This window comes from Lagopus muta, chromosome Z (genome assembly GCF_023343835.1).
Source record: "Lagopus muta isolate bLagMut1 chromosome Z, bLagMut1 primary, whole genome shotgun sequence".
Taxonomy (NCBI): domain Eukaryota; kingdom Metazoa; phylum Chordata; class Aves; order Galliformes; family Phasianidae; genus Lagopus; species Lagopus muta.
In genome coordinates this window covers 31269036-31284904 of record NC_064472.1, presented here as the reverse complement: position 1 = coordinate 31284904, position 15869 = coordinate 31269036, and the positions used below count along the sequence as shown (strand labels likewise).

Below are 15869 nucleotides of genomic sequence, written 5' to 3'. Positions count from 1 at the left end.
CATTTGCTCCTTTGATTCTTGCATGGAATAATCTTTAAATTGTGCAGTTCTATTTCCTTTTATTTTATTTTTTTGCCTTTAGCTATGCTGCTCATACAGAGAATCATTCCTATTTATTGATTTGTAGAAAGTATTACAGATAGGAAAAATTGTTCTTGGAGGCCCAAGGTGCCTTGATATTGTTCAGAGCTACCCTTTTTTTTTTTTTTTTTTTTTAGGTATATTATTTTGTGGTAGTCTAGAGAGGAATATTGTTTTTCCTGCAAACTTCAAGCTTAATAGCCTGAGACCATTACAGTTAGAACACAACTTTCAGCTCCTCAACAAACATTTTCTTCCTCTCTCCTCTTCTCCCTCGAGATTTTTCAAATGGGAAAAAAAAAAAAAAATCTTCAGGAGAAAGCTTTTTATCAATATCAGTAGTTTATTCTTAACCTTTCTGAACTGAAGCAAAATAAAACTTAACACCAGTATAAGCAGGAAGTTTGTCTGGACATCTTAAAATCTTGATAGGCACAGTCCACAGATCAGTCATGAGTAATTTGCATTACTACTTCTGCCTTACGTATTCGTCTTCCTTGTCCACTCAAAGTACCATAGTTCCCTGTTCTACTGAACAGAAATATTGATTTCAGGAAGACATAGGACTTGTTCAGTGATGGGATTGATTTTACTTGTTATCAAGTCCAAATCCATACTGTTTGACAGACAAGGCAGGGCTCTTAAAGTCACTTTGTATGTGCATGCAAACGTAACATTCTGCATTAAATTATTATTTAGATTGCCTTAACTGACCCTAGCATTTGGAGGGACAAAGGGAAAAAAGATACAGGTAATGTGCAGTGGCTTATCTCATATATCTTTGAATATCAAGGCTAAGAATTGCAGGATGACATTAAATGATGCACATAGTTCTCTATATTTGAAAAATGATGCCTAAATCAATGAAAGCTTACTTTCAGTTGGAATTCTGATATTTTCATTCCCTCCAGAGAGAATCAAGAAGCAGATATTGTGGCTGCTATTCCCTTTACTATCTTCATAAAACAGCATCTGAACAAACTACCTGCTGAGGCCAGGAATTTCTAAATTGGAGGTTAAATGAGATTTTAAGTTAAGATTAAATCTTTAGAGAGGATATTCATCAATTCAGATTCAAATATTAATATTATTAATTCAAATTAATAATCATTTCAGTTTTTAATCATTCTTGTCAAATTATTATTTTGTTAATAAAATACTTAGTTTTGAGGCACTTTGTGAAGAATAAAAACACTGCAATGATTAACTAAATATATTTCAGTGATGCATCTTGACAATCATTCCAATTCTATGTCAACATAATGTCATGATTAACCAGCACTTCCAAATAAGAAGAGGTGAAACTTCCAGGTTCAGGAATATTTCTCTTGGATAAAAAATAATCTCTGTCCAAAGCAGATGCTCATCTGTTAAACTGAAGGGATATGCAGTACATCTATTGAACAAACTACAACATATGAACAATTACTTTTGCTATTTTCGTGCTGGTATCACGCTGGTAGCATAAGGTTTTCTGCAGTAAACTTATTCTATTAAAAAAAAAAATATTCCTCTCTAGCAAACTTTGCATGTGGGAAAATAAATCCATTTTACCAAAATACAGGGCAGGATGGAAGATGTCATTACTGTGCCATCTCAATTTCTCTTAACGATCCTCAGCTCATTAAGAGATTTCTTCAGGTTTTCTTTATTACGTTGTGTGATCATTTCCAGTGCTGTCCTAGAAGTGATGACTAGCCATGCACTGATGCTTTGTGTTTTTTGGGAAAAGCTAAGTAAGTATGACTCAGTCTTTGTAATTCTTTAATTAAAAGGCTGGAGGGGCTGGTAGCGCTAGTATTTCTTCTGATACTGTATAACTACCTCCCTGTTCAGATCTCAGATCCCACTTTGATTCCTAGCATATCATGGCTAAGCATGTGATAATTTATCAAAGATTTCACTATCAATATAATTCCTGAATAAAATTTGTAAATTATAATATCAAAGGAAGCTATTAAGTTTAGTAAAACAGTGTAACTTTGATAAATCCACACTGTACTTTATTCCACTTGTATAATAATAATAATAATAATAATAATAATAATAATAATAATAATAATAATAATATACAAGTGGAATTATTATTATTATTATTATGTAGTGTGTCATGATATTGATTCTAAATAAATAAGCTTGTAGTTACACTGAACATTTCTACCTTACCTTCCCCATAAAATATCACTGTTCTCAAATAAATAATCATTAGCTGATTTGATAAAATGCTTCAAACACCTTACAGATGAGCTTAAGTTTTTTTTTTTTTGTACAATTTTAAGTGTTCTTGAACAGAAATCACCTGCAGTCTAGATGCAGAAATACTACTAATGATTTCTTCATTGTAAGACAGTTTCTCTACCCTCACTCCACATTGCCTATTTATTTCCAAGGTTAGTACGTTCATGTTACAGAAAATGGAGGTTGATTATTACTGACTTAGAAAAATATACCTGTATCATTCTACCTTGGCTCTTCATTACTGTATTATCATCTATGTAGTCTCTCTTCTTGCAGATTCTCAAAACTTTTACCCGCTTAAAGGTCTGGAGAGAATCTGAGTTGCTTTTTCTTTATTTTAATTCACTAATTACTTTTTTTTTTTTTTAATAAGAAAAATAAATTTCAAAAGACAAAACTTAGAGAACTAAGAAGGCAAATCTTAACATCCTCATTTAAGAGGACTCTCAAGAGGCCTAAACATATATATTTTTTTCATGAAATAGTCACTGTTAGCTAAGTGAAAGCAGTGACAATATGGCAGTTTATTAAGCTAATAACTTTTTGTGGAAAAAAAAAAAAACAAAAAAAAACCCACTATCACTATTTGCACTCAAGGGTTTCAATTCACTTTGCATCATACCAACTTTTTTGCCAATTTCTGCGTGATACATAAATTATATATTTCTTATTTATGTGTAAGCTTTTGTCAAACAGTACTTCAGAGATCTTTGCTTGCATCCAATTCTGAGCTTTCCAAATCAATTTTCAGCATTATACCAAGGGACTTCTGTTAACATACAAGATGTATAACTTTAAATTCTCTCAGAAGGAGGGAACTGAATTAATTTCTCTCATTGCTGTGGATAGTGTAATCTGTAAAGGAGATAATAGGAGAGAGAAAGAGAGTAGTTGAGTGAATAATAATAACAATAGTAGTAATTGTTAATAATATTCATGATAGAAAAAAGGCTGCTAACAACTGTCCTTTCAAAGGGATGCTTTCTTCAAGCAGTTGTGTTTGAATTCAGGACTGAAGTGTCCGAAGGCTGGAGTGGGTTATCAGTGGTGATCTCTTTTCACAAAGACACTCAGAAACACTGAGTATTCCAAGAGGAATGATGGATTCCAGGCATAACCTTCCTCTCGGTATTCCCTTATAGCTCCATGCCTAGCACAACAGAAGCATATTTCTGCTAACTTAGCTGAAAGTTCTGACTTGTATTTTGGATTGTGCTTTTGAATCAAGTTGCCTTTGCTACTGAGTTCTGCACTTGCTCAGTCCCATTCTTGACTTTGCCTTATGCTTTCACAAAAATACCCTGCAAAAGATTCCACATATAGAGGCTAAATGAAGTGAAATTACATTGAGTTTCAGCATGTTATTAAATTTTACCAGATATTTTTCAGAAATGTACATGAAGAGAGCCTGTATGTGAGCCCTGAAGAATGAGAGAAATTCTACTAAAGTCAACATAAAATTAGCATTTCAAAGGATGATCTATTGACATCTGAGTGTGATGAGGGTGGAGGTAAAGCTTGAAACAAATATATCAGGACAGCTGACAGTTTATGCTCTTTATTTTAAAGCAGTTGGATGACAAACATTTAAAAATATGACAAAATAATCAGTTTTAGTCACAGTCATCTCTTCATACGACAGACTGGCCCGGTGTTGATATGCCATCATAATCATCTGAATAGTGTTGATACTGATCAGTGAGAAGAGGCTGATGCAACTCATTCCTATTCTTCTTGGCACGTACAATGCATGCAGCAGCAGCAAAGATAATTGCAACAAGAATGAGTGCAGTCACTATTGCAATAGTTATCATTTCTGTTACACGAAGAGCCCGACCTAGAGGAAGGAAAGCATAAGAAAAATTTATTAAAAGTAAATGCTATTAAAGGGACAGGCCAAAGCTCAATATCTGTCATGGTTTACTGAATTTTGAATTAGAAGTAGCTGAAATTTTGTTTGGTTATTTGTTCCAAAATGTGACAAATGGGCCTGGACGTCTCTTCTGCTATCTGGCTTGCACTCTCTCAAGTAAGAGAATAAAACATCATGTGTCTTAAGGAAGACACATGATACAGGAATAACGACAAAGTGCAAATAATACATACAAATAACTTCCTCAAGAAGTCTGTTGGGTAGGGGAAGCTGTTTGCAATGGCTAGCAATGAATTCGTACTAAATCTCAAATGCAACTGATTTGGAAGACCAGAAGAGCAAAGAGAAATAGGCCTTTACAAAATCATCAAATATTATATAGTTTGAACAAATTTTGTTCAGATTTTTTGTACGATATGTAAGCTTTAAAGGAGAAAAACGTGGTGGGAGAAAAAGAGTTAACACCTAGATTGGATAGTTTACCTGGCCACTCAATGTCATAGCTGTATCCCAGGTTTTCTGGTGCAGTAACAAACATTTCATTATTCGTAACTGGAGGCCAGAAAGGCACCATGTTGTACTCCCGGTTATGTCCAATGGGGGCATTCTCCAGGGGATATGTAGAGATATCTAAATTAGAAATTTAAATCACACTTCTGTAAATAAAATTGAAATCATTATGTCATTTGAAAGATTTCAGGTTTTTTTAATAGTGACTCAGGGCACTTGAGAAGCTTCTTCCTTCTCCTCTCCTGTCCCCACCAGTAAATTGCTGAGAATTAAGCCTGTGGTAGACATCTCATTTCTTTCTGCTTGAGAAAGGAGGAGTACAAACATGAGGACAAGGAAACCCTTTTTGCTGTGATCTAACACTGCAACTGCGTCAAAGATCTCGAGCATTTCAGATGGGCAGCTGATATGATTTCCAGTGGAAGTTTTCTGGAATTTTATGGTAAGTCAGGAAAAGGTCAGCTGAAAACAAAACAAAACAAAACAAACCCACAAGCCAAACTTCCATTCAGTAATACAATGAAAAAGCATGTGATGTCATGTAAGTACCACAAAGACATACAGTTTTTTCTCTGAGAGTTGGCATGGAAAAGTCCATGCTGTAGGTTGTGGACGCTGCACAAAGAAGCCTCAGTTGTTCAACAGCAACCATCTTCTGTAGAAGGCAGAGGGGGCTGGATTGTTTAAGAGTAATACAGTTTCTTCTTTGTACAGACCAGAGCACAGATGTTTGAGTAACATAGAATTCTCCCCCCAGTTCACTGATGCCAACCTCTTTCTTTCTTTCTTTTCATTTTTCTTCCTTCTTTCCTTCCATCCTTCCTTCCTCTTCCTTCTTCCTTTTTCCTTCCTCACTTTCATTCACTTTCTCCTTTATTCCCTTTCTCTTTGTATTTCAGAGTCGCAGGAGAATAGGCAGCAACAGTTACAGCAGTTATCATAATTTAGATATGAAATATCTAAAGAGGAATAGCTATAGATATTATTATGGTTCTGGAGTTCTAGTAGTGAATAAAAAATGTGGTCAGAATCAGTGGCGAGGATGTACAAGGCAACTGATTTTTTTTCGGAAAATAATAAATATTTACCCCTAACAGTAAGGGAAGATCCACAGTGCACTGAACTTAGATAGTTACACTGTCAGAGATCATGCTTTTGCACACTTTATTTTCTTGAATTATGCCTGGCATCTGTGTTCAAGTCCTTTCACAGACAGTGATCTGAAAATGGATGTCAGAGGGGTGAGGAAGCGAGCTTACTTGCTATTACTCTGTCTTCATTAAATTTATTAACTGCTAGAATTCTAATCTTCTCTCCTGAGCTTGGAGACATTTTGCTGTCCCACTAGAAGCTCCTCACATCTTGTGACTACAAAGACAGACATTCCTCCCATCTCCATCCATAGCGCATCTTACCAGCTGAATATCTTCTGAGCCACTCATCAAAAACAGCATCTGTAAAGGTGTGCAGGAGGACAAAAATGGGATCATTTGGTGATAAATGTGTTTGCCCTCCTGTTCCATTCAAAAATAGGTGAGCCAGGTTGTGAAGGCTTCGAACTGCTGGATCATATTTTCCTGAAGGATCGCTGTACCCTGAACATGCAAACAAAGAACAACACAAAAAATTCCAGTGAACATTTTGTTTGGAAAATGCAGTCCCAACTGGATATTATTTTTTCTCTGAAAGGCTTTCATTTGTTGTGCTGCCTTGTTTGACATAAATGAGTAGCTTATTCTCTAACTACTGGCATTTGAGAAATGTCCCTAGGATGCATAATTCCCAAGCGTAATTCCCATGTGCAACTTTCAAATATGCTTCAAGAAAGAATGCTGAGAATGTGGAGTGCAAGGCTGATAGGATCTAAAGTAAAAACAGCAAAAATAAAGCACATAATAACATGAAAATTAAGTTTTATATTTTGAATCTAAACATCTCTTAGTGTAAGTGAAATAACTTTCAATTGCAGGATTAATTTTTAAGATGTTAACTTCTATTGAAATTTTCCAGGTGTCATGCTTTTACCAACCATTGCCTTGTATTATGCTAGCACATCTCAGAGAGTTCCACATGCTGTATTTTTTTTCTAAGAAGTGCCCTACAAAACACTGTTGGTATCAACAACCCGATAACTCCAATGCCATAGGTCAAGATCTGAAGCATTCTGAAAAACTTTCCAGTATTGAAGCAGTTCAGTAAATTTGGAGGCAGATCAATAAATTGGCTGAAGCCATAATAGCACATTTTCCAGATGTGATAAGTATCCCAAACTTTTATATATACTTAAAAGCTTGATACGGACACTTGTTTTTGTTCTCCAAGAGCAAGAAAATGGAGCAGATCCTACTCTGTCATATGAATGATGTTCTTCAGGAGTGTCAGAATATTAGCATGTTTGTATTAGACAGTGATCTGAACTGTCATTTCATAACTCTTCTCATAAATTTCAAAATTCCTTGCATAAGTCTTTCCATTTAAAAACTCTGGATTATTAAAGTGCAGAAGAAAACACCAAGATGCTGGTTGAATAATGTGTCTCAGATCTTTAGACTGGTTTCTATGCTGGGATATCACAGAATGGAGTCACAGGATGGCCCGGGTTGGAAGGAACCTCAAGTATCATGAATCTCCAATCCCCCCACCACAGCAAGGGCCACCAGCCTCCACATTTAATACTAGAACAGGCTGCCCAGGACCCCATCCAATCTGCCTTTGAACACCTCCAGGGACGGGGCATCCACAGGCTGCCTGGGCAGCCTGTTCCAGCACCTCACCACTCTCATAGTAAAGAATTTCCCCCTGACATCCAACCTAAATCTGCCCTCCCTCAATTTAAAACCATTCCCCTTGTCCTGCTATTAACTACAGTTTCAAAGAGTTGATTCCCCTCCTGTTTGTAGGCTCCCTTTAGGTACCGAAAGGCTGCAATTAGATCACTCCGCAGCCTTCTCTTCTCCAGGCTGAACAAGCCCAGCTCCCTCAGCCTGTCTTCATAGGGGAGGTGCTCCAGTTCCCCGGTCATCTTTGTGGCCCTCCTCTGGACCCTCTCCAGCAGCTCTGTCTTTCTTGTATTGGGGCTCCAGACCTGGAAGCAGTACTCCAGATGGGGGACAAGCACCTCCCTGTCCATGCTGACCACCCCTCTTCTGATACAGCCCAGGATACCATTTTCTTTCCAAGCTGCAAGAGCACACTGCCGGCTCATGTTAGGTTTTTCATCCATCAGGACCCCCAGGTCCTTCTCTGCAGGGCTGCTCTCAAGGACCACTCCTTCCAGTCTTTATATATGCCTGTGATTGCCTGTGATTCCTCTGGCCCAAGTGCACAACCTTGCACTTTGCTATGCTGAACCTGATTAGATTCACCTGGGTCCACCTTTCAAGTCTGTTGAGGTCCCTTCTGAATGGCATCCCTTCCTTCCACCATGTCAACCGTACCACTCAGCTTGGTGTCATCAGCAAACTTGCTGAGGGTGATATGTGTATTCATACCCCAGTGACTGAAAATTTAAAGTGCAGAGTTTGAGAAAGAAGGACAAAACTATATGGCTGAGAGAGAAGGACAAGCAAATTGCAGCATGTCCAGCAGTTAATCAAGGAGTCCTCAACTGTTACTACTTCAATGTAATTCCAACATATACTACCAAGGCTTTTTCTTTCCTTTGTTTGTTATAATTAATTTACAAGAATAGCTTCTGTGAGCACATATGAGTTGCTTAAGGATGATAAATCTTCTGCATCTTTTTGTGGTCAAAGACTGTCTGTTTTCCTTTACAGAAACTTTTTACTAGGAGAATTGTACTCAGGATGGATCTTTGCTAGATTCTACTTAGTGTATCTGTGAAACAGTTTTAGGGATTTTATACACTTGAAGAACTGACATACACTATCAATTTACTTAGAGTAATTATCCAGTAATTAATCCAGAGTTATTTCTGTTAATAAGCTAATACTTATTTCTAAGAACAGTGTATTCTTAGTACCCTGTAAACTGTCTCCAAGCTCACTTTCAACAGGAAAAATGCTGAGTCTGCTACCTTGATGTATTTGGAGCTGTACCAAGTCTTTTTGTTTGCACTGCTCACCTTCTACTGTGTTACGGAAACTGTCTGTTGAGTTGGAGTAAAAAGGAGGAGTGTCAAATATACCAACTTCCAAACACAGAGCAACATCCTCAGGCTCTGGGAGACGTTGTACCATGGGCCGTGCAACATTGCCAGCAGGATTTCTGCGGATGGGACCACCTTCAGTGCCTGGGGGTGGAGAGAAGTGAGAAAAAAAAATGATGTAGAACATTAGACCAGAGAATGCATCCTCCTAATGACTGAACTGTGTGTGTGTGTTGGGGGGGGGGGGGGGGGGGGGAAGAAAAGAAAAAAAAAGATCACACAAATGACTTTTAAACTATACACAAAGTCAGATCCTTCACTCAGGAAAATAACCTGAATCCTCATAAAGTTCTATGTGCTAATCTGTGTGTTAATCCTTTGCACAACTGATTTCAGAAAGCATCTAGATGCCTCTTACTGAAATTTGTGGTTCTACAAGTGTTTGGGGAAAATTTCCCGTAATTTTTCTTTTGATCCCTTGATGAGATCTAGAACAATATTTTGAGGACATCTTGGTAAAGTAGCCGGGGAAAGAAATACAGATAACTAGGTAGGCATTGAATTCAGTATTACTAATTAGTAATAATAATTATGTACTATATAATACTCTATTTCCATGCAGATACAGAATTTTTAGCTCTTGTAGCTGAGATGTGTAATAGGATTCTGTACTCCTCCTATACAAAATACACTCCACATAGCTAACATATGTATTTACATATTTTTTCTCGTTAGAAATATAAACCTTGAAGGTTGTAAGTGGAGAAGTAAGAAGAAAGCTTAAGCTTCAGCTAAAACATGATGCTGCCATTTCAAATTATACATGGCACAAGATTTAAGGAGGCACTGCTTAAGAAGGAACACTTCTCCTACAAGTACAGCCTGAGAGAGCTGGGGCTGTTTAGCCTATAGAAGAGAAGGCTCCAAGGTGGCTGGATAGCAGCCTTTCGGTATCTGAAGGGAAGGCTATAAGAAAGAAGGGGACAGAATCATCAGCAGGGCTTCTTGTGATAGGACAAGAGGAAAAGCTTTCAGTCTAAAATGGGAAAGATTTAGACTGGATATAAGGAAAAAGTTTCTTACGATAAGGATAGAGAAGCACTGGAAAATGTTAGTTGCCCAGAGAGTTGGTGGATGCTCCGCTCCTGGAGACATTCAAAGTCAGGCTGTACAGAGCTCTGAGCAACCTGCTCTAGCTGTAAATACCCCTATTCATCACAGGGGATTTGGAAAAGACGACCTTTAATGGTCTCTTCCAACTCAAATGATTCTATGGTCCTGTAATGTCTTAAGAAGTGGAGTCAAAGAATTTGATTCTTTCTCTGTTACAAGCTATTCAGTGCCTCACTGAAAGATAGGTGATAACTACTATGTCAGAAGACTGATGCATGAATCTTGAATCAAAAATATCCAAAAGATTCTTCAAAGAAGAGTCTTTTGAAGAAGGACAAAAAAGACTAAAGTCTTTCTTTAAAATTTGTAGCTGGAAAGATCCATTGCCATGTAAAATCTTATTATTAAAGGAATAATAAACATCTGAAACACATTTCACTAGTCATACTTACTGTTACAAATGGTTCCCAAGCTATCATAGTCTTCTATGCTTTCACACAGGACACGCCACTGAGAGAAGATTGAATTCTGACTGATCAGAGATACATCAAAATTGCTTCTAGCCCCCATCAAGTCATCTGAGCAGATATCACAGGTGTTTTGTCCTGTTGCAAAGTTCCAGTAGGGAAGGCCAAAAGTGGGATCCTGTAGCATATTCTAAAACATATAAGTGTGGCACTAGTAAATCTCTGCTACAGGCATCCATGATACAGATCGCTAGAGGAATATTCAAAATCCATTAAATATATCTTAAAAAGAACCAGAGTCCTGCTTCATGGAAAGGAGAAAATGCAAGGAAATTTATGGAAAAGCTTTCAGTAGCTTTTCGCTTTGATACCTTTGCCTGCTCACCAAAACAAATTTTTAGACCATTTAACTGAGTCCCAAATCCCTCTCATAAAACCCCCACTTCCATGAAACCGTATTGCTAATAGTAAGAAACATTTAATATTCATACCCCATTTTTTTTCCATATATTTTAAAGGCCTGACAATGGCAGTGATGTTTGTAGAACACTGAAAAAATAAGCCAATTGCAGAATTGGCAACAACCTTGAAAACTCAATTTTCTCTTCCTTAAAAAGAATGACAGTCAATCAAATATTATTTTTATGAATAATTTTACACAAAGAAAGGAAAGCAAGAGAACCACTTATTTATGAAACAGAGTTTCACAAAACATTAATGTGTCTAACCTGTTGCATAAATTATAGCAATAATGTGATTCTGAATCTCTGCAATACTTTTCTTTAGAATTTCTGCTGCTTTGATTAGTTTAAGTTAGTCAAGAATCATGATTTTGGTACAAAACTAGCAATTACCTTTTTTGGTCCAATTAAATGCTTTCTATGGGCTAGTCTGGAATATGTATCCACTTTTATATTGAGTTTTAGATAACGTGCTTTTGTTATTACTTGAATTGAAATATTATTACTACTAGCATTTTTATAATGTCTATCTAAAACTTAAATACATTCCAGTAAGTTTAGTATAACTTTTTTAATACTGATACTGAAGCAAAATGTCAACGTATGGTAAAAGCTGCTATAATTTTTGTCTGTTATGAGACAATATGAGAATGAAAAATTCATCCATACAATGCACAGTAGGAGCACATGACTCAACGTTTTTGTCATCCTTACCTGCATGTCTCTCTCAAGCTGCAGCAGATGATACCTATGCCATGTGACGAAAGCTGGTCCTTCATGAGAGAAATCAACTCTTTCAAAGCTCTGCTGCCCTGCACCAAGGAAAGTCTTCCTGACAGAATAATAATGGGACCACACAAAGTAGTTATAAATGGAGATATTTTCGAACTGTGGTGTGTTGCCATCTGGTCCAAATATTTCATCACGTCTCTTTGTGGCAATGACAATATCAGGGTGGATTGTCACCTTGGCTTGGTGCAGAGCATTCACAAATCGCCTTCTCTCTTCTGTGCTAAGATCCAGAAGATTCCTTCTGACTATGAGAATATAGAAAAAAATGTTAACATAGACTTGGAAACTGACGTCTGATTTCACAAGACTGATTTATTTTGTTCTTAATAAATCTGAGTAAGTCTCTTTCTCTTCAAGCATTCCTTGAGATTTTGCTGGGGCAAATCATTGTATTAAATAGGAAATATTATCAGAAAGGTGAATTTGAGGGAAAATAAAGTCCGAAATCTTATTCATCCCGTTTGAATGTCATTATCTACTACTGTTAAAAGTAGATATGTTAGTGGTTATATCCCCAAAATAATGGGGGCTCTTCTGGAAGAAATACCTCCTACTTTTACTGCTCCATCCAATAGTGTTATTGTGCTCCTTGTGGCCTCTGTAGTTTCCACAGAAATAAATAGGAAGCATTACCTGTGGAGCAACCTATGTATTTTAAATGTTTTTTATCCACATGGAAACTGAGAAAATTAGAAACAAGGAGAGCAGCTGACTTTTTGAAATATCAGAGTATCGGAAAAGGAACAGTCACCTTCAAAGCAGTCTCACAGGTCTGAGAAGATTTCATGCTATGTTTAGACTGAAAGTGAGATAAAAAACCACAAAGCTGTTCTTCAGAGTGCACTCATTTTCAGTATTAAATGTACTGTGCAATCCATAATAGCCAAATGAGTTTGTATTGATAAAAGAAACAGTATGTCTCCAGCATGAATAAAAAAGCTGAGAAATAAATGTAATTCACTGTGTAAAAGGAAGTTGTTTCTGTGAAGGGTACTTTAGCCTCACTGAGGTTTATAGAAATGCTGTTCTGAAGCATGAATTTCCTCCAAGGACTGTGAATTCTGAAACACGTTTTTCTACTTGGATACCCTAACTGGTATTTTTTGTTATTGATTTCAAGCAGGGTGTCAACATATTATTTTCCAAAATACATGTATGATCCTCCACAATAACATTTTTGGACTATTCCTAAGTTTAGGCATGGATTTAGAAGATATGAAGGCACCAAAATGCATTTTAAAGCTATTTTATATAGATATGTCAAAATAATCCAATATTTTTAATGTCTAAGCAACAGAGACCAGGTTTATGGATGGACAGAAGATATGGTCTCCATACAGAAGCATAAAACATAATAATAAGTTGATTTTTCATATTTAAATTTATATTGTTATGCGTGATAAATGTGATTTGCTTAATATTTTAGAGAAAAATAAAGTAAAAAACATTCTTACCTCAGCTATAGTTGCTTTTAGCTTAGCAGATTTACTGTTCTAAGTTTCCATGCGCTAACATTTTGTTATTGCTGTTGTTGTTACTTTTCAGAGTTATTGTTAATAGGAATGGCCTAAGAGAATCAGAGGGTGCCACTTGACTTAGCCACTTCAATGCATGAGTCATTAAGCCCTCTATAAAATGTTTTTTGGAAATATGATTATTAATATTTGAACTTTGTTAACTCTTGCTGGAGCATGTGCTCGCATTCATGGAGTATTTCCTATTTGGTGAAAATAATGGCAGTGCTGAGTTTTGATTCTGGAAGAGGCACTGCACTTTTATGTCAGGAACCTGTTGTTTCTCATGTCAGTGGAATCCCTCATTCATCTGAGGGGTTATGAATTTTACAGCATTTTAGTATCACCTATAGGCTGTCACTAATAAACAATAAAATCTTGTTCATTCATAATGCTTTTCAGCTATGAAAAAAGACATAGTATCATCTATTCTTTCTTTTCTTTTTTTGAAACATCTGTTTACTGATAGTCAGCACTAAACTGAAACTGTGCAGTGCTCAGGAAGGTCCATCAGGCACTATGCTCTCTCATCTGAATATCCTACAGTCTTGTGTTAAGGCTTTTAAAGGTATTGGTAGCAACTAGGTAAGTAAAAATTTAGCTGAAGTGTGTAGACTGCAAATATATTATGAGACTGTGAATCAGAAGTGCTGCTATCACACTTCAGATATTTACAAGATATTGTTCAGGATATATAGGTATGTATTCCTAGATATTCTCACAAACACACATAGATGTTTATACATATGATTTTACTACTAAATGATTCCAAAGAATACAACATTTTAAAGATGAATATGTTCTATAGTAGGATTGGTCTTAATCTTGCTCTGACTACAGGTTTTATTTCCTCCTTTTGTGTAGTCAGTGTAGGTACTTTGTACACAAGTTAGACAGCTCACTTAACATCTGCCTTAATAACACCTAAAGTACATTTTTATATAAATATAAGGGACATTTTGTGTTTTAAAGAAAAAAAGATAATCTAGATGCATTTAAAATCAAGATGCCAACAGGAAGTTTTCATATTTCTGATGTTCTTACCTATATTGATTTGCTGGTTACACGTAGGTCCAGTCCATCCAGGGCGACATGACCCACAGTTGTAACCAGAGAAATTACCATTGCACCTGCAGGTTTGGTTGAAGAAGCGTATGGGCCATTGCTCGCGGTCATCCCTCCCATCATGGATGTACTGTGGGCCATGGGGTCGCGAGTCAACTGTCACCTGCACACACCGGCCTCTCCCTGTAGACACTCCGCACCGATCGGTACCAGGCCCAAACACAGGGAAATAGTCTGGGCAACACATCCCACTTCTCAGAGACTCGATGGTAGTGCACTGGCGAGGGAACTGAGCTCCAGCTGGTTCAAATATGTTAAGAAATAGTGGCAGGGAAAGGAACAGCAGCATGGGGAGCTGCATGGCAACAGGTTCAGCAGGGCTGGCTCCTTCTGAGAACTTTGATCCGTACTCACTTTCGTCTCCTCTCCAGTGACAGGACACCCAGCTCCCTCTACACCAAGAGAAAAACAGATAAAGAATAAAAATAAGCAACACAAACCTTCAGTCCATTCCTCTCACCTCAGCAAGTACTTCTGAAATATGTACTTTGATGGCCTAATGAGAAAAAAACAATTTCTACTAATGTTATTTCCTTCTCTAATTATCTATGAGAAAGATAGTAATAACCTGCAGAGATATATTTACACATTGACTTCTAAACAGTTCCTAAATGTTTATTCACATTGCACATCTGCCAGCCAGATTTACATCACTACCACAAAATATTTAAACTTGTCTAAAACACCTATTTTTTCAATCTTTTTTTTTTTTTTTTAATTTCACATTTTTTCTCTCCTGCATTTAACTAGTGTATTCTGCTTTCTAGCTAGTGTTATCCTTCTGTATCTGCTTGCTGTTCTTAAAGGCAGCTCCATTGGAAAATAAAGCTACAATTCTCCATGCGTTGTACCTCTTCTGTCTTTCTGGCACCTCTTCTCTGCTGAGATCCTGTTGTATCTCTCCGTGTTCTGGGGCTAACTCTGTGTCTAACTCAAAATAAGCACTGCTAATTTCTTTCCTGTTACAGTCTGCCTGCTAATCCGTGTTCTACCAACACAGCATGGCTTGGCCTCACTCTCCTATTAATCTCCCTTTCTACTTCAGTGCCTTTCCCTGGACTTTAAGTACTTGAACAGCACATGATTTCTTTCATGCTTATCTCCTTGTGATTTTATAAGTTTCAGCAAAGGTCAGAGATAAGTACTTGATTCAAAACAGAACAACTATGAACGGTTTTTTGTTTTTTTTCTTTAATTACTTGCAAAGAAAGGTTCATTTGAAAACATACAAAGGGCACTGGCGAAGTCTGCATATACCAGACTTCTTTTTTTTTTAATACTTCAAATGTTTTTTTTAAGATCAAACTGAAATAAATGACAAAGAGACGTTATTTAGAAAATGAAACACATTAAGCTTACAGTTTTCTGTTTAACTATTTATTTTGATAATCAAATAAAAACACAATCATTATATTGGAATATTCTGAAATGTTAAATTCTGAGCAGGTGCTGTGTAAAATAGTTAAACAAAAAATAAGAGAAAAGCACTCTCTGGACTGAACAAAACACCACTGTAATATTTGCAGGGGCCAAAATTATTCTCACTCAAGCCATTATTTCCTTTTCTATTTATCAGTAAAGATGGTT

The 15869-nt window shown here is 36.7% G+C and overlaps 1 protein-coding gene across 1 annotated transcript; it reads right to left on the bottom strand.

Moving 5' to 3' along the window:
• Positions 1-3907: 3907 nt before the first annotated feature.
• Positions 3908-15297, bottom strand: TYRP1 (tyrosinase related protein 1). Its single transcript, XM_048931012.1, has 8 exons — positions 15134-15297; positions 14202-14674; positions 11566-11888; positions 10376-10580; positions 8787-8954; positions 6118-6297; positions 4676-4822; positions 3908-4156 (listed from the first exon to the last, which is right to left on the bottom strand). The coding sequence occupies exons 2-8, from the start codon at positions 14581-14583 to the stop codon at positions 3951-3953; spliced, it is 1611 nt and encodes a 536-aa protein (XP_048786969.1). The 5' UTR covers positions 14584-14674; positions 15134-15297; the 3' UTR covers positions 3908-3950.
• Positions 15298-15869: the final 572 nt, after the last annotated feature.